The 19,399-nt window shown below is 36.4% G+C and overlaps 1 protein-coding gene across 1 annotated transcript; it reads right to left on the bottom strand.

Annotated features, from left to right (window-relative positions):
• Nucleotides 1-10,026: 10,026 nt before the first annotated feature.
• On the bottom strand, nucleotides 10,027-15,285 carry LOC133515931 (Y-box factor homolog). The gene is made up of 5 exons (XM_061848579.1): nucleotides 15,060-15,285; nucleotides 13,577-13,640; nucleotides 12,130-12,345; nucleotides 11,876-12,019; nucleotides 10,027-10,835 (listed from the first exon to the last, which is right to left on the bottom strand). The coding sequence occupies exons 1-5, from the start codon at nucleotides 15,166-15,168 to the stop codon at nucleotides 10,565-10,567; spliced, it is 804 nt and encodes a 267-aa protein (XP_061704563.1). The 5' UTR covers nucleotides 15,169-15,285; the 3' UTR covers nucleotides 10,027-10,564.
• Nucleotides 15,286-19,399: the final 4,114 nt, after the last annotated feature.

A 19,399-nucleotide genomic window follows, 5' to 3' on the forward strand; every position in this document is an offset into this window, starting at 1 on the left:
TGAAAATTGATGCCGTTATCCCCACCAGGGCCCAATTTTATAAAGTTACAAGTTTACAGGCGTTTACTGGCAACACTTGTTCCGTTTTTTACAATTTGCGTTTTATAAAAGTACTATAGTTTGTCAAAGGGCTATCTCATTTCAAACATAAACAGAGGGAGTCATACTATCTTTGTCTTACACTAGTACTAGCATCCAAAAGAAAAGGATGAGTATAGTTTTTATTGTTCTTATTTACTGACAAATTGGTTTGACCAACTATATTTTACAATTTTACAGGTACAAGTGCATGTAGCTCAACCATAGACGAAAATATGGGAGTTTAATAGTTTTTTCCTACTCCTCTACTGTTATCTGTCATTTATGCATTCATTAACACGAATATAAGAACATACATAAAAGATTTCAAGAAAAGTCTATATTGTATATTCCTCATAAAAGCTCTTGTGCTTTTATAAGCTATAATGTTACTGCGATTAATGGCTACCAACCTAACAAAACCAAAACGAATACAGTTTTAACACGTTCACTGCGGGACAAATCTTGGCGAACTTTAAACTGGTGCGGTTGAGATCGAATCAGCCCAAACCTAAGCTCATTTACAGTGCGGGTGAGGCGTTATGGACCTCAAATTTCAGTAGTTACTTACAACCTTCATAATTTTGCCTAGACAAGGATTAGGTGTTTTGTTTATTGTGGTCTTCATTTGTCAGTAAATGTTTAAAATACCTTTAGCTTCGCCCTTGGTTCTGACCTCTGGTTAAAGAAAAAATACCTAAAGAATTGTTGAGGTCTTTTAGGCCTCGAAACGCACAAAATTTTATCTAAGTCTAGTGAAGGGAATGATAGTTATCGCTAAATTATCGATGAAAAGTCATCATCTCGTCGACCATCTTCGATACAATATCTCAGACGCAATTTTAAGTTAATCTAATGCATTTATGCTATATTTATTATTTCGAGTTCGAGTAAGTAAGGTTAGCGGCTCAGTGGATGACACTATAAGGGGGAATTCACACATTTTTACAAATAATTTCTGAACTATCAAATATACCGACTGCATGCCTGTGCAAATATGTAAACCACTTCTTTCTGCATGCTATGCGGACCATAAATGTATTATATTCTTGATTATAATACATTTATGGTCACTTTTTCCTTTGTATATGACATCAATATAAGTTTATAACTGTAATAAAATTCAAAATACATGTTATTTTTAAAAGTTGTTGAAAAACGTTGTCTAGTTTGAGGAGTAGAGTCTATGTTTTAATTTTTTGCTCTTATTACAGGCCACACCCGGTATATGCTTTACACTATTAACATTTATTAAAACACAATTTAATTCACACTTGCAAATACTAACTGAAACACTATAGGTCACGATCGTTTTCGTATTTAGGTTATACCTATTATTTACGTGAAACACGCTGGCTCCGTATCGACAACTATGGCCGCACTAACGTTAAGCGATCGACTCCCGCGCCGCCCGCGTCCCGCTCAGTGCGGCCTTGAGGTCACTTTCTAGGGGCGTAAATAAACCTCAACCCGCACTGTGTGGATAAAATATATACCCAGTGCGTTCGAGGCTTATTTTGATCTCAAACACTTTTTTTATACCAACGAGTCTGGGTTTGAATAACATAAAGAAATGTATATTTGTCTTTATCGTACGCCTTGTAAGTAAACGGCGACAGCTCCCGCACGAGAGAGATAACAGGAACTTTTAGCCCCGCACCAGCGTATAGTCGAGCTTGGGGCGGTTTTGCCTCAAGCCGCAGTGAACGTGTTAAACTAAGTGCATTGCTGCCAACGTACAAAATATTCATTTGGTTGCATAGTAAAAATAATTACTTCATAAGTCAGAAACACGCATGTGACACCCGTAATATAGCAACACCCATAGACTACGAAGACCGCTTAGCGTTGCTTGTTAGTCTCCGTAGGCTACGGTGGCCAAAATTGAGAAAAAACTGTCCAAAAAATTAATTTAGCAAGTAGCAAGTACCAGGGCCTCATGAGTTGCGAGGAGGTGTCGCCGACCGGCCGCGGGCCGGGCGCGGAACAAGATATGCTCGCGCGTCTTGGCTATATACGTTTGCTGTAATTTGTTTACCTAAATTAAGATTTATTTTTGTTGACTCGTAGGAAAAATATTGTATGCAACGTTGTATAAGTAGGTCAAAAAATTCTCGTGGCGTATTCCTTTACAATGTTCGCCTACGCCTTCGGCTCCGGCTCACATTGTAACTCACGCCACTCGCCTTTTTTGACCCTTCTTATACAACTGTTGCATAAAATACTATAAACTCATAATCGAACAAGCGTTTTATAAAAATATTGTAAATTACAAGTGTAGGTTGGAACACTTGGACGTAGTTAAAGGAAAAGGATCCAATCCACAAAAATACCAAAACATGATTTAAGTATACCAGGCAGGCCTTTAATGTGTATATTTTCATTCAGCAAAAAAGCACTGAGCTCACATAGCGTTTTCATATTTTAATCGACATCGGATACCATCCCCCATGTATGAAAGATTAAAAATGATATTCACCAATAAGTATTCAATACTCTTGGTACCTTGTTGTAAAATTAGGTTAGTGACAGGGCTGGTTTATATAAAATTCAACAAGAAAAATCCAAACTGCTTGGAATCTTTTTGAGAAAATGCAATGAATACTTTTCGTCCTAAATATATATCAACAAAACTGATCCAACCCATTTGGATCGTTTTTGAGAAACTAATTTGACGATGTGTAAATACTTTAGCTAAACAACAAAAACGATTCAGCAAACTTGGATCACATTTGTGGAATTCTTGTTATTCCAGCATTGGTGTATCAGTAAACAACAAAAACGATTCATGTTAAATATATTAACTTTAGGCTGACTTTTTAAATTTAAACAACTTTATACTTAACCTAAAAGGCAGTTTTACTGCTATGATAGGCTAATTTTGAATTTTTTACTATATATGTCGACTTGGATCGTAATTCATAAACAAACTAAATAGATGAGGAAAAAATAACAGAAATCATTCAAACTGTTTGAATCATTTTTGCAGGTTTAAATTAACTTGTTCTTATATTCAGCTTCAAACATCAAAGTCGATTTAAGTTACTTGGATCTTTTTTGATAATTTACTCCAGGTATAGTTTCATAGTGGCAAATTAATCAACGGAAAAGATCCAGTTTACATAAATACGTTATAGGGATTTTTTTTTATTTAAAATGGCAATACAATGCTAAATTTTAATAACGATCCATGTTAATTATATTGTTCATAAAAAAGCGGCCAAGTGCGAGTCGGACTCGCGCATGAAGGGTTCCGTACCATTTAAGACGTATTAAAAAAAAATCTACTTGCTAGATCTTGTTCAACATTTTACCACTTTGGACACACATTTTACCACTTTGGAACTGTCTCTCGCGCAAACTATTCAGTTTAGAAAAAAATGATGTTAGGAACCTAAATATCATTTTTGAAGACCTATCCATAGATACCCCACACGTATGGGTTTGATGAAAAAATTTTTTTTTTAATTTATTGACGTATTAAAAAAAAAACTATTCACTAGATCTCGTTCAAACCAATTTTCGGTGGAAGTTTGCATGGTAATGTATATCATATATTTTTTTTAGATTTTTCATTCTGTTATTTTAGAAGTTACAGGGGGGGGGGACACACATTTTTTCACTTTGGAAGTGTCTCTCGCGCAAACTATTCAGTTTAGAAAAAAATAATATTAGAAACCTAAATATCATTTTTGAAGACCTATCCATAGATACCCCACACGTATGAGTTTGATGAAAAAAATTTTTTTTTTAAATTTTTATGACGTATTAAAAAAAAACTACTTACTAGATCTCGTTCGAACCAATTTTCGGTGGAAGTTTGCATGGCAATGTATATCATATATTTTTTTTAGATTTTTCATTCTGTTATTTTAGAAGTTACAGGGGGGGGGACACACATTTTTTCACTTTGGAAGTGTCTCTCGCGCAAACTATTCAGTTTAGAAAAAAATGATATTAGAAACCTAAATATCATTTTTGAAGACCTATCCATAGATACCCCACACGTATGGGTTTGATGAAAAAAATTTTTTTTTTAAATTTTTATGACGTATTAAAAAAAAACTACTTACTAGATCTCGTTCGAACCAATTTTCGGTGGAAGTTTGTATGGCAATGTATATCATATATTTTTTTTAGATTTTTCATTCTGTTATTTTAGAAGTTACGGGGGGGGGGGGGACACACTTTTTACCACTTTGGAAGTGTCTCTCGCGCAAACTTTTCAGTTTAGAAAAAAATGATATTAGAAACCTCAATATCATTTTTAAAGACCTATCCATAGATACCCCACACGTATGAGTTTGATGAAAAAAGATTTTTTGAGTTTCAGTTCTAAGTATGGGGAACCCCCAAAATTTATTGTTTTTTTCTATTTTTGTGTGAACATCATAATGCGGTTCATAGAATACATCTACTTACCAAGTTTGAACAGTATAGCTTTTATAGTTTCGGAAAAAAGTGGCTGTGACAGAATCGGACAGACAGACGGACATGACGAATCTATAAGGGTTCCGTTTTTTGCCATTTGGCTACGGAACCCTAAAAAATTGCTTTTAGTATTAATTTCGTTTATACGTTGCTGGTATTAAAAATGTTATAGTAATTATAATTTTGAAACTTTACCTATCATTTTTGTAACTAAAAAAAGCGGCCAAGTGCGAGTCGGACTTGCGCATGAAGGGTTCCGTACCATTTAAGACGTATTAAAAAAAAATCTACTTACTAGATTTTGTTCAACATTTTACCACTTTGGAAGTGTCTCTCGCGCAAACTATTCAGTTTAGAAAAAAATGATATTAGGAACCTAAATATCATTTTTGAAGACCTATCCATAGATACCCCACACGTATGGGTTTGATGAAAAAATTTTTTTTTTAATTATATGACGTTTTAAAAAAAAACTACTCACTAGATCTCGTTCAAACCAATTTTCGTTGAAAGTTTGCATGGTAATGTATATCATATATTTTTTTTAGATTTTTCATTCTGTTATTTTAGAAGTTACGGGGGGGGGGGACACACATTTTTTCACTTTGGAAGTGTCTCTCGCGCAAACTATTCAGTTTAGAAAAAAATGATATTAGAAACCTAAATATCATTTTTGAAGACCTATCCATAGATACCCCACACGTATGGGTTTGATGAAAAAAATTTTTTTTTTAAATTTTATGACGTATTAAAAAAAAAACTACTTACTAGATCTCGTTCAAACCAATTTTCGGTGGAAGTTTGCATGACAATGTATATCATATATTTTTTTTAGTTTTTTCATTCTGTTATTTTAGAAGTTACAGGGGGGGACACACTTTTTTTTCACTTTGGAAGGTTCTCTCGCGCAAACTATTCAGTTTAGAAAAAAATAATGTTAGAAACATTAATATCATTTTTGAAGACCTATCCATAGATACCCCACACGTATGGGTATGATGAAAAAATTTTTTTTTTTTTAATTTCATGACGTATTAAAAAAAAACTACTTACTAGATCTCGTTCAAACCAATTTTCGGTGGAAGTTTACATAGCAATGTATATCATATATTTTTTTTAGATTTTTCATTCTGTTATTTTAGAAGTTACGGGGGGGGGGGGGACACACATTTTACCACTTTGGAAGTGTCTCTCGCGCAAACTATTCACTTTAGAAAAAAATTATATTAGAAACCTCAATATCATTTTTGAAGACCTATCCATAGATACCCCACACGTATGGGTTTGACGAAAAAAGATTTTTTGAGTTTCAGTTCTAAGTATGGGGAACCCCCAAAATTTATTGTTTTTTTTCTATTTTTGTGTGAACATCTTAATGCGGTTCATAGAATACATCCACTTACTAAGTTTGAACAGTATAGCTCTTATAGTTTCGGAAAAAAGTGGCTGTGACAGAATCGGACAGACAGACGGACATGACGAATCTATAAGGGTTCCGTTTTTTGCCATTTGGCTACGGAACCCTAAAAATGACGAAAATAGGCATAAAAGTAAGTGGTATGGTTATAGTTATATATCTTTTAATCTACAATTACTTTGGTATTAACTATTAAATATTCATTTTCCATTAGTTTTACAAAAGATTAATATGTGATGAGTTTGGTATGTCATGGGAAATATTGTTCAAAAATGGTATTTTGATTTATGCCCTAAAATTTTTTTTATGTAAACTTCGCAAATTGCGGGGATCTTTCTCTTTTACTCTTACTAAGACGTAATTAGAGTGACAGAGAAAAATGCCCGCAATTGACGAACTTCGATTTTCCCGGTAGGAGCCCTGAGGGCCTACCGCGAACCACGTTCGACGTGTTGCCTCTCTGTCGCACTCGTAAGTTTGTACGTAAGTGTGACAGGGAGGCAACACGTCGAACGTGGTTCGCGGTAGGCCCTCTGTAACAGCAGGTACAGCAGGTACGTCAATTGCGGGCATTTTTCTCTGTGTAAAAGAGAAAGATCCCGCAATTTGCGAATTTCGGTTTTCGCGGTAGGCCCCCAGTACTCTCAGTGATTCGCTCTCCGCTCGAGTTTTTCTTCTGAGAGATTCTTCCGAGTCTTATATATTATATACTTTTCCATGCACTGACCTGATCAATTTTTGTTAAAGTATCTTATATGGTAAATAAAGTGACAATATGTTTGATATTGGTTTTATAATGACTCGTTTTATTTTATATACTAGGAAAAGCGTTGGTGCCGATATTTGTCGTTGATTTAATAGCATTCGTCTCTTTATTTAGAGTAGAGTAGAGTAGAGTAGAAAGCATTTATTCCAATAAGTATAGTGCACACATTATGGTAAAGTGTACTATTCATAATTTTCGATACACAGCGTATCTTTGAGCCGCTACCGAAACGATATATTTTAATGTAATAGCCCACGAACCTCGGTTGTAAAACAGTACTTATTTACTTATTAGGTATATATTTCATTAAATCTATCGTCCTTTGCCTTAATGCTTTACCTGAAAACGACCCGAAAAGTGTATATTTGGCATCGAACACCGCTCTCAACCACTCGATTTTATCTTCATTTCTGGTCATTTTTCCATTAATAATTGAAAACTAAAAACAAACACAACAGCAGCAAAATTCAATGAGTATCTACGAAAAACTTTTTTTTTAAACAGCGATGTCCTTCACACCTGTAGATGTCACTTGTACTTAATCGAGATTGACCATGGTTCTTTACAACTGTAATTATCTGCGTGTATTTATAAAACACCTGTAGCCGTTCACAGTGCATTACAGCTGCCTGTAGCCTGTACTTTTGTAACCCGCAACTTGTAACTTTATAAAATTGGGCCCTGCCCTTTCAATTTCCCCCTTAGAATTCTCATACATTTGCTATCGAAAAAAACCTTTATCACAAACCGGACTTATTTGAGTCTAGCTCTTAGCGTAATTGCACTATCAAACTAATATCAGTTACTTACCATTACATTGACATATTTTGTGTTTACAAAATAGTACTCGTGGCAAGATATCGCGGTACTCGTGAAGTAATGACATACTTTCCGCACTAACATCAAACGACGTTATTTAATACACTTGCGAAAAAATAAGATAAACAACAATTTTATTTTATGCATGTTCTATAAGATAGAAACAAATGTAAATATAAAACATTGTACTATTATTACCTAAGTATCGTTAGTTACGATTATTTGTGTATGGTATATTTAAATTATATACAAACAATATCGAATGTTGCCTTTGGAAACTTAAAACATGCTTGCAGTAAGAAAAAAAGCGGCCAAGTGCGAGTCGGACTCGCGCATGAAGGGTTCCGTACCATTTAAGACGTATTAAAAAAAATCTACTTACTAGATCTTGTTCAACATTTTACCATTTTGGAGACACATTTTACCACTTTGGAAGTGTCTCTCGCGCAAACTATTCAGTTTAGGAAAAAATGATATTAGGAACCTAAATATCATTTTTGAAGACCTATCCATAGATACCCCACACGTATGGGTTTGATGAAAAAAAGTTTTTTTAAATTTTATGACGTATTAAAAAAAAACTACTCACTAGATCTCGTTCAAACCAATTTTCGGTGGAAGTTTGCATGGTAATGTATATCATATATTTTTTTTTAGATTTTTCATTCTGTTATTTTAGAAGTTACAGGGGGGGGGGGGGGGGACACATTTTTTCACTTTAGAACTGTCTCTCGCGCAAACTATTCAGTTTAGAAAAAAATGATCTTCGGAACCTAAATATCATTTTTGAAGACCTATCCATAGATACCCCACACGTATGGGTTCGATGAGAATTTTTTTTTTAATTTTAGGACGTATTAAAAAAAACTACTCACTAGATCTCGTTCAAACCAATTTTCGGTGGAAGTTTGCATGACAATGTATATCATATATTTTTTTTAGTTTATTCATTGTTATTTTAGAAGTTACGGGGGGGGGGGGGGGGGATACACATTTTACCACTTTGAAAGTGTCTCTCGCGCAAACTATTCATTTTAGAAAAAAATGATATTAGAAACCTCAATATCATTTTTGAAGACCTATCCATAGATACCCCACACGTATGGGTTTGATGAAAAAAGATTTTTTGAGTTTCAGTTCTAAGTATGGGGAACCCCCAAAATTTATCGTTTTTTTTTTCTATTTTTGTGTGAACATCTTAATGCGGTTCATAGAATACATCCACTTACTAAGTTTGAACAGTATATCTCTTATAGTTTCGGAAAAAAGTGGCTGTGACATAATCGGACAGACAGACGGATATGACGAATCTATAAGGGTTCCGTTTTTTGCCATTTGGCTACGGAACCCTAAAAACGCCTCATCTTTGACAGGCGTTTCGGCAGCTATTCTATGGAAGGTAATGGCAAGGAAATCTCCATATATCAAAAAGTGGCTGTGCCATAATCGGACAGACAGACGGACATAACGAATCTATAAGGGTTCCGTTTTTGCCTTTTGGCTACGAAACCCTAAAAAGTGTTCGACAAAAAACCATAATTAGGTGGCGCTACAATACCTAGAATACTTGAGAAAAAAATCTTATCAGACTAGACAGCGCACTTCACTCCGTCAATAACGCCCAAGTTCTTAGCTACTCTTGAGAGATTTGGAACTATTATTTATAGCCGACAGCTGAGGGCCTACCGCGAACCACGTTCGACGTGTTGCCTCCCTGTCACACTTGCAAATTCGTACGTAAGTGTGACAGGGAGACAACCCGTCGAACGTGGTTTGCGGTAGGCCCTCAGTTCTGCCTAAGGAGCTATTCCGTTCCATTCAGACAACTTATTAAGTACTGTTTTTCAATACTCAATATTAAAAAATAACGTGTTGTAATGCTGAAGAGGTAAGTAATAAAATATGAAATATGTATATTTACAGTACATATGGAGTTACTTTACTGCCCTAGTGCGATAATTAGCACATTACGTAATTATGTCGAAATTTTTTCAATTTTTCAATTTAACGGCCATATGTACTGTAAAACGTTGTACGATACATGTGCGTATAGGTAAATCGCAACTTGTGTCGATTTAAAACACTCCCTTCGGTTGTGTTTTAATTTATCGCCACTCGTTTCGAATTTCCTATTTTTCGCAATCGTAATGTACTATTTTATTAATCTTACATTTACAGAAGGTTTTTAAGTTCATTACGACTTTTAAAGAAAACTAATATTAACACTCATCAATAAGTAGCCATGAATTGGAAAAAGTATAAATTAAAAAAAAATGGAAAAGTTAAAAGCACTAGTTAGCGAAAACCAACTTTCCGCACGCTATACATAGCTACGTAAAGTAGCACTTTTTGAGCAACTGTATTAAAATAGTACATTACGATACAAGTGCGAAAAATAGGAAATTCGAAACGTGTGGCGATAAATTAAAACACGACCGCACCCCGTTCCGCTGACACCGGAGAAGGCGGTCACGACAAAGAGTTGCATAGCTGACTGATGTTGAAATGAAATATGTTTCACACAGGTATAAAGAAGTTTTTAATCTTCCAAGTGGGTACAGTACTTCTAATTAAAATTAAAATAATTTCGTAACATGCAGCACAAAATCAAACTTGAAACAAAAGTTTCTCACATTTTTCAATTTAATTGGGGCACTGGACCTGCATATCCCTTACTATATCAAACGTTAATTGCACAAACTTTTCCTCTTCATAGATTTTTGATTTAAAATCAGAAATACATTAATATACACAAAGAAAAATACTGCAAGTAAAAAATGCAAAATTTAAAAAGTTAAAACAATAAATTAATTTTTACTAATAAAATATCACATCTTAAATCCATGATACTTGCAGTTCTTTTTTATTGTACCTCCCCACCATTAACGAATGAAAGATAAAATGTTGTTATAATTACGAAGATCTCATTTCTCAAGAGCCTGATACAACATTGAAACAACACTGGTTGAACAGACAGTAAATGTGATGGAGTGTGGCACAGCTAGAATTAACATGCACTACAAGGGGTTGTGCCACACTAAGATGCCGGGTGTTTAGGCCTGGCTCTCATTGGTGGTAGTCTCGATGGTGGTGCCCGCAGGTTTGGTGGTCTTGGGCTTGGCCTGTTGAGTCGGCTGCGGCTGCGGGGATGACGTAGTGGCGGGGGCCTCTCCCTCCTGGCCGTTCTGTCGCGGCTGACCGCCAGCCGGGCCCTGGCCTTGGTAGTTGTTGCGCGGGCGCATGCGACGGAAGCCGCCTCCACCGCGGTTCATCGGTCCTGGCCCACCTCCACGACGTCCGCCGCGGAAGTTACGACGGAAGTAACTGCAATTAGATTAAAATTTTAATCATTTTGTGATTTGACATGAAACTAACACTATTTTTAGGGTTCCGTAGCCAAATGGCAAAAAACGGAACCCTTATAGATTCGTCATGTCCGTCTGTCTGTCCGATTATATTTTTTCATCAAACCCAAACCCATAAATTGGTTTGAACGAGATCTAGTAAGTAGATTTTTTTTAATACGTCTTTTTAAAAAAAAAATTTTTTTTTCATCAAACCCATACGTGTGTAAATTTGTTTGAACGAGATCTAGTAAGTAGATTTTTTTTAATACGTCATAAAAATGAAAAAAAAATTTTTTTTTCATCAAACCCATACGTGTGGGGTCTTCAAAAATGATATTTAGGTTTCTAATATCATTTTTTTCTTAACTGAATAGTTTGCGCGAGAGACACTTCCAAAGTGAAAAAATGTGTCCCCCCCCCCCCCCTGTAACTTCTAAAATAACAGAATGAAAAATCTAAAAAAAATATATGATATACATTACCATGCAAACTTCCACCGAAAATTGGTTTGAACCAGATCTAGTAAGTAGTTTTTTTTAATACGTCATAAATGGTACGGAACCCTTCATGGGCGAGTCCGACTCGCACTTGGCCGCTTTTTTAATTATACCTTTTAACAATGTTGTGTATATAAAAACTTGTAATAGATGTACTTAGAGATAATAACTAAATGTAACATCTACTGATATGAAGCGAAAAAAAATGTAAGTATTCAATATTAAAGTAACACTGCATGCACTGTTAACTGTTAAGCGTTAAGGATTATTTTATCTTCTTCACGAATTTATCAATGTTAATGCCTCCCGGAGCCTTAAGCTCCAGTGTTGTAAAACTTGTAAAAAAAATCTCCGAATAATCTAACTAATTGTACCTAATTACTAAGTGGTGAACGGTGTTGGTCACACATACTGTAAACAGTGTTTAAAATACTTTATATTTAAGCCTTTCTTGTAGTGACTATTTGTTTACCTAAATAAATAAAAATAAATAAATGTTTGTTGGGACAATCCTACTTACCTACGCTGAGGCGGTGCACTGCCTCCCTCCTGCCCCTCATCCCCTTGGGCGCCCCCCTGGGTGGGAGGGGGTCCGCGGCGTCCCATGCCACCTCTGCGTGGAGCGCCTTCACCGCCACGTCCGCCGCCTTGACGGGGGTAATACCTAGATAAATGTAATAAGTATATGTAGTTTAATTTGCTGTCCCCACAGATGTAATTATCAATAAGCAAAATATATGCAACTAATAGCAATACACGAAACAAACTACTAACTGGCGATGGAAACCGCGGCGCTTGTCAGCTGCGTAGGGCGAGCCCTTTACTGGCTCGCCGCCGGGACCAGTGACTCCAGCTGCTTCATAGCCTTTTTCCCCGGCGACCACGGCAAACTCCACTGCCTCGCCGTCTCCGACCGAGCGCACAGCTTTGCGTGGGTTGTTCCGGGCAATTGCAGTTTGATGCACAAAAACATCCTCCTTGGTGTCATTCCTGAAATAAATATATAATTTTATTTGTCAACATATATGTAAAAGAAAGTTTTATATTAATTCGTAATTAGCAGTGGAAAGTGGGCATATTTCAGTTATGTAGTATAGACTTCAACAAATTAATTCCAAACTGGTTTGTCTAAGAACATGTGCAATTTAAAAATAGTTTGAAATTTGACTTTAAGGAGCAAATTATACAGAGACGGCGTGGTGAAGGCATGGCGCAGGCATGATGCCGCTACAAAACGTTTTCATGCAAAATGTGCGATGGCGACAAGCGGCGCGACCCGTCGCTTTTCCTATATTTTGTATAAAAACCTAGATGTGGCATCATGCCTGTGCCACGCCTGCGCCGCGCCTTCACCTTACGCAGTCTGTGTATAATTCACGCCTTTCAGTCAGCAATTGGTCAGTCAGTGATCAGTATAGGAACTAAGTCCCACGGTATGCTCAATAAGGCTGGTTTTGTGGGTACTTAGACAACAATATATATAATATTCAAAATATACTTAAATACATAGAAAGCACCCATGAATCTTATTTTTTTTATGTCGGTGGCAAACAAGCGTACAGCCTGCCTGATGGTAAGCAGCCTCCTTAGCCTATCGTCCATAGGAGTTTCATGCGCGTTGCCGACCCTAACACTCCACACCCTTGTTGAGCTCTGGCAACCTTGCTCACCGGCAGGAACACAATAACTATGAGCAAGTTTTAGTGTTATTTGGCTGCGGTTTTCTGTAAGGTACTTCCCAAGTTGGGCTCTGCTCTAGATCTGCAAAGACATCCACAGTGCTGTGCCCTACCACACAAAGCGAGATTATATTCACAGTGCCCATACCTCTCTTTTGGATGCAGTTTAAGGACATACCCTAGTCACACAATAATATACAAAATAATAATGTCAATCCAATAGTACATACAGCAGTCCAGTTTTTGAAAAAAGATTACCATAGTTAGCACTCCATTTCAATATAATGACTAAATAAAAAACAAATGTAATATAAAGCACAAAATAGATCTGCAGGCCAGATCCGGATTGGCATCCTCCATTTGGACACCACGGACATAAAGCATTAATGATAACAAAAAACGGCATGACCATAAGGCAACAAATATTATAAGTAATAAGCCGGGTCCACACAGAGCGAGCATACGCGCGAGGAAATTTGTGCGTGCTCGCTCGCTTGCTGTGTGGACTCGCCTATAGGAATAAGATTCCATATTACTATTACCTGTTGATAAATCCATATCCACTCTTGACGTTGAACCATTTGACGGTGCCGGATACTTTTTCAGCTGTGTAAAAAAAAATATCAATAAGTTGTTGATACATACAAAGATTTTTTTTTATAACATATTTTTCATTAAAAAAAAATAAGCTTGCTTATAATGTATATTCCTACTCATTAGCTTTATCAAATAACAATGAACCTAAAATAAAGGCTTAAATCTTACTATTTCACCAGGATGAGTTGGCCACTATCAGAGGTTTGCATAGATGGCACCAGCATAGGTTTTACCTCTCTATTTTTTGAGATTGGCACTTAAAGGCATCCAGGCCATAAAATTCAGATAAAAACAAGAACTTTACAAAAATCTAGGGATTGACAGGAAAATCTATTCTGGTGCCATATGCAAAGTACTTCAATGGGTAAACTCCATTTAGTGTCACATGCACCATCCCACTAACTCAGGGTTAACCCCAGGTTAGTGGGACAGTGCAAGTGGCCCTTAGAAAAATTACATTTCAGTCAAAAGTCCTTAATTGTTGGTTAACGTTAACACATTCGCTACCAATGTTATCATAGCCGATCCCAGCGTTTTCCCGCTTTGTAGAGGAAAGTGACTACGAATAGAGAACCTGCCGAGCAGGTTCCCGGTACTCAATGTGTTAAAGTTGATTTTTAATTGCATCTATATGCACCTTTTTGACTACTGATAATCTTCTATCATATTGTAACTGTGAAAAGAGAAGGATCATGGAATGTATGTGGCCCAATACATTCCACGGCTCTTCCTGAACAGAATCTTTAAACAATAGATTAGTAATAAATTCATTATATTCATTTGAAATGAAGACCGTACCATTATTTAACAGGAATCAACAAGCTCTTTCTCTAAAAATATATTTCCTTGATCAAATTTGTGGGTACACAAACAGCAACAATTTATTTTATTGAGTTAGGTACTAACAAATTTGTTTATACACAATTAATGCCTAACACTTGCACTATGATACAGTAAGAAGAATGCATTAGACCTAGATATTTATTTGTGAACTAATAAAGTAACCAACCATAGATGCATCAGTCGTACTAGTTGGAATCCAATTTGATACTCGTGCATTATTATTATAATACCCCTACAGGTAGTCAAGATTCTACCTATTCGGGCACATTTCATCGGCGGCGAATCTCAACGCGAGCACTGGGACGCATCTCCGGTATTGATTTAGCCTGCGTCGCGATGCACCAGGTACCCACGCGAGAATGCGCCGGGGTCAACATTCGATCAATAAGGCTTTTACTTGTCCAAAATGAGTAATTTAGACAACCAAAACACTATATTTAATTATAGCGAATGCAAAAACTCCTTAAAATTGCTGCTTAAATCGAAACAAACACGAAAATAATATTTTTTACACTTTAGCAGCCATGTGCTTTCGATAACATAATGCCGGGCACCCGAAAACTAAGATGGCGTAGCGGCACTTACCAATGACCTGCTTTTGTTTGGCCGCTTTAGCTTGTTGCGGCTGGGTTGATGGGTCTTGTTGCTGTTGTGGTTGGGGCTGCGGCTGCGGCGCCTTTTCGGTATCAGCCATGGTGTAATTGGCGAACGGCGATGGTGGCTAGATGGTAAAAATCCTCCACGACCTCTCCTCGATGTTAACTGTTCTGCTCTTCGATCGTGACAAGACAAATATAGAGAAAGAGAATTTATATAGGGACGCGCGCAATAGTGACACGTAATAAGTTTTTGTTTATTATCGACTGTCGATATTTTATATAAAATTTTGTAGTTAATATTTATAATAGTTTTACATTCTTAACAATATATAGCACCTATTAGTAACAAAAATATTTTTAAGACAATTTAAAGATTAAAGGCCAGTCCAGACGAGTTGATCAAAAATTATTTAGCGTCCACACGTATACAATTTATTCACCAATTTTAGATTTATTGTGATTTTAAAGCACTCTATATTTTAAATAATACCCTCAAACGCGCATGCTAGCGTCACCAATAGGGTTGTTTCCATCTACAAATCTTAGGGCAGAATTGTATCCCAATAAATTCATTTGGATTATAAGAACATGTTAAATTACTTTTAGGGGACCTGTAATGACCATATTTTTGTAAATATAGAATTTAAAATATCTTTTGGCACACGTCACGTGACCAAACTCGAAACGTCTTTGAAGATTCTGATGACGTCACAACTCTCGGATTGACACTGTTGACAGTTAGGCGATAAACAACAAATGACAAATTTCAGTTGACAGTTCATATCTTCTACGTGTGAATGTAGTTATGTGTCAAACCGTAAACTGTGACGTCACGCAATTTTCAAAGAGCGTTTTGGGCGCGAAAGCGTCTGTCAAAATATATTTAATTAATTTAACATATTTAAAGCCGTTTTTAGTATAAAAGTTGAATTTTAGGGCAACTTTTAGTTAATATAGAACGCAATACAAGCGTTTTTCAAAAATTGGAAACATCCCTATTGGTATTCTTGCTTCCGCACCTCCATAATCTCACAATCTAACGCGTGATTTCATCAGACAACTACATCAGATTGGCGAAAAAAGGTCCCGTCTAGACTGACCTTTAGTTATAAGAGCTACAACAATTCTTTAGTGATATTTATCTTTAGCTAAATATAGTCCAATGTCCCTTAATGTTTTATCAGTTTTATATTGGTTGAATTGAATGATTCTCTATACAGGCAATAGATCCATTCATTATACAAATATACTATAAATAAAAAGATACAATAACCTTAAACTTACTGAAAATGACTACTACTCATGGTTCGGCTGCTGAAACGCAAAATCTATTATATTACATATTGTCAGACAGTGGCGTGCCTAGAGTTTTGGAGTAGAGCAAGCCGAACCTCTCCAATCTTCACTTTTCGCACTCAAATGCATTAGCCAGTCGAGGTGAACTAATCATAGCGCACTGAGGTAAGTATCTACTATACTACTAAATAGAATTTTACAAACATATCAGCAATTATAAACTTATCTTTATCGCGCCTGATAAATTATATAAGATGTCATAGCCGGAAGCATACATACATCTCATTTGTATGGGATCAACTAACAATTCAATGTGTTGTGTTTTGTAACCGGCCGTTGCCCTATATAATTTTCTCCTATGCGACTGACTTGACTGAGAAATACACAAGTCAGGTGTTGGTTTGGGCGCGGAAATGATATCCCGTTTTTCTACGAAGTTTAACAACTTTACCTTGCCTTCGTTGAGTGTACGTATATACGTGGACGCATCTCATCACATAAGGAACAACTTCATGTCTTGTTAACGAATTAGAGACTTACACTTACAACAAACAAACAAGTCCACACTCACTGATTCGCTTAAAACAAATTAAATTATACTTTCGACGTAGAATAATACTATTTCAACCACATTTTGACTAGTCAAATAATAATACACTTGAAGTTGTTTAGTAAACTCGCGCTCGTGCACAATTATGCAGCTACTCCAAAACTAAAAACTACTGAACGGATTTTCATACGACTTTCATCTATCAATAGAGTGATTCTTGAGGAAGGCTTAAGTATATAACTTGTTAAGGTTTTGTGTAAATTGTTTGAAATATAACGATGTTGTCGGAAAAAAATCACGCTGGCTAGGAGCTTTAATCGAAAACGCTGCCTAATCCGTTTGAGCTATAACAACACAATGTATGGTGGGGTTGTTTCTCATTCATAGGTCTACAAAAAAGTCCGCGATGTTAAATGTCTATCTTTTAAGGATAACTTACTATAAATATTCGTAACTTCTAGAAAAAGATCACGTAATATGTGGCATTTGCAAAGCTATTTACATGGATACATTATTAACAATTATCAAAATATATACGTTAGTTATATTAAGCATTTCATACAGCTTACAATGGTCCCTTACACCATACAATTTAAATGAATATTTCAGGAGTAATCGTAAATCAAAGTTTCATTTCGAGCCATATAATTGTACGAAATGTTAAAGACGCTATCCGCAGTTAGTTCAAATTTTTACCACCTCATGCGCTGAGATCGCTTTATTTACCCCCACCATGCACTTCGCACGGTCCCAAATAGTCCTAATAGATACCAACACATAGTTACATTCGTTATATGGCAGTTTGTAAGCTAGAGCGCCTAGAGCGGGACGAAAAAGCAAGCCCGGTTGCAAACCGACGAGTGCGAGCAGGATAGATCAGAATAGATCCTACGACTGATTTCTTTCGCGCGGACGAGGAGCCACGCCACGGCAAAAAATTGCAACCCGCTAGCGCCGCGGTGGCTTGAATTCAATAATACGAGTTCTTTTGGCGCGTGGTTTAAAAATAATCTATATTGATCTTATCGCTACGTAATTTCGGTAAGGCAACTAAGGCAAGCCCAGCTTTTGGGCTTGTACTTATGGAAGTACCGCCACTGTTGTCAGACCAAGCTAAGTTGGCAACGATTTTGATAGCGCAGCTTGTGCACTTGTTAAGTAAACGTCACCATTTCATTGAACTTTGATGTTTAAAACAACACTTGCGCTGTCTGGGCTGTTAAAACCGCTGCCAACTTATCATGGTCTGACTCCACTAAACTTTATTTTAAATCAATAAAAAATAATATAATAATAATATACAATAATTTAGCCTATACAGGTACACTGTTGGGCACAGGCCTCCTCTCATGTGTGGCAGGGCTCGGGCTATAGTCCCACGCTAGCCTAATGCGGATTAGGGACTTGACATACACCTTTGAAGTTCTTCGCAGATGTATGCAACTATGCAGGTTTCCTCACGAATCTCACGATGTTTTCCTTAAAACGAAGTGGTAAACATAAATGAAAAGCTAGTGGTAAGCATCAAATGATATTTCGTACATAAGAAAAACTCATTGGTATAAGCCAAGATTGGAATTCGCGACCTCCGTCCGGATTGAAAGTCGGACGTCATATCCACTCGGCCACCACCGCTCTAAAAATAAATTAAAGCAAATAAAATAAAATTAAATCATGAAAACAATCTTGTGTTAAGGATGCGAGCACCAGCCACGCCAAGTCAGCAAGACAAGTCACGCACATCAATCAGCCTATAAACGCGTTTAGCATCGCGTTTTATAAAGGTCTGTAGAGTTAGGCGAAGATAACTCAGCAATGGATTACTTGATTAATGGGCCAATTACATCCACACTTTCCCATATTGGGCCAGACAATCGTATTCCGTTTCACGGAATAGAAGCACATCTTTAACAATATTTGAAATGTAAAAAAGCTTTGTCTCTTATTGCCAAAAATATTCGATGTTAGATATTTTTGCAAATGAACCATTATTTTACATTTTAAATATTGTTAACGATGTGTTGATATTTGGTAAAACGGAAAAATACTTTCACGTCGGACGTCAGGTCAGGGGCCTACCGCGAAAACCGAAATTTGTCAATTGCGAGCATTTTTCTCTGTCAATCTAATTACGTCTTAGTGAGAGAAAAAGAGAAAGATCCCCGCAATTTGGGAATTTCAGTTTTGCAGTAGGCCCCCAGGCCTGATAAAGTGTGGCTATAATTGGCACATTACATTTAGGCTCAAGGTCAGTTCTGACGGGACAATTTTTCGGCAATCTGATTAAATTGTCTGATCAAATCAAGCCGTGCGAACGCAAACGCCAACCAATTGCTATAATATACTGTCGATAAACCATCTATACAACACTAGTAGCTACTTTTTTTAAATTCCATGGATGCATATTATTTGATCCATAAACTAAATTACAAAATATTTTTTTTCTTATTATAAACGTTGTATTGATATTATCTATTTTA

Source organism: Cydia pomonella, chromosome 1 (assembly GCF_033807575.1).
Source record: "Cydia pomonella isolate Wapato2018A chromosome 1, ilCydPomo1, whole genome shotgun sequence".
NCBI lineage: Eukaryota > Metazoa > Arthropoda > Insecta > Lepidoptera > Tortricidae > Cydia > Cydia pomonella.

What these genes read in the sequence shown, in the direction of transcription:
- LOC133515931 (XM_061848579.1), bottom strand. Translation starts at nt 15,168, where the DNA reads ATGGCTGATACCGAAAAGGCGCCGCAGCCGCAGCCCCAACCACAACAG. An exon ending in GGATATGGATTTATCAACAG is followed by an intron (nt 12,346 to 13,576) that starts GTAATAGTAATA and finishes TATTTATTTCAG; the next exon opens with GAATGACACCAAGGAGGATG. An exon ending in CGCCGCGGTTTCCATCGCCA is followed by an intron (nt 12,020 to 12,129) that starts GTTAGTAGTTTG and finishes ACATTTATCTAG; the next exon opens with GTATTACCCCCGTCAAGGCG.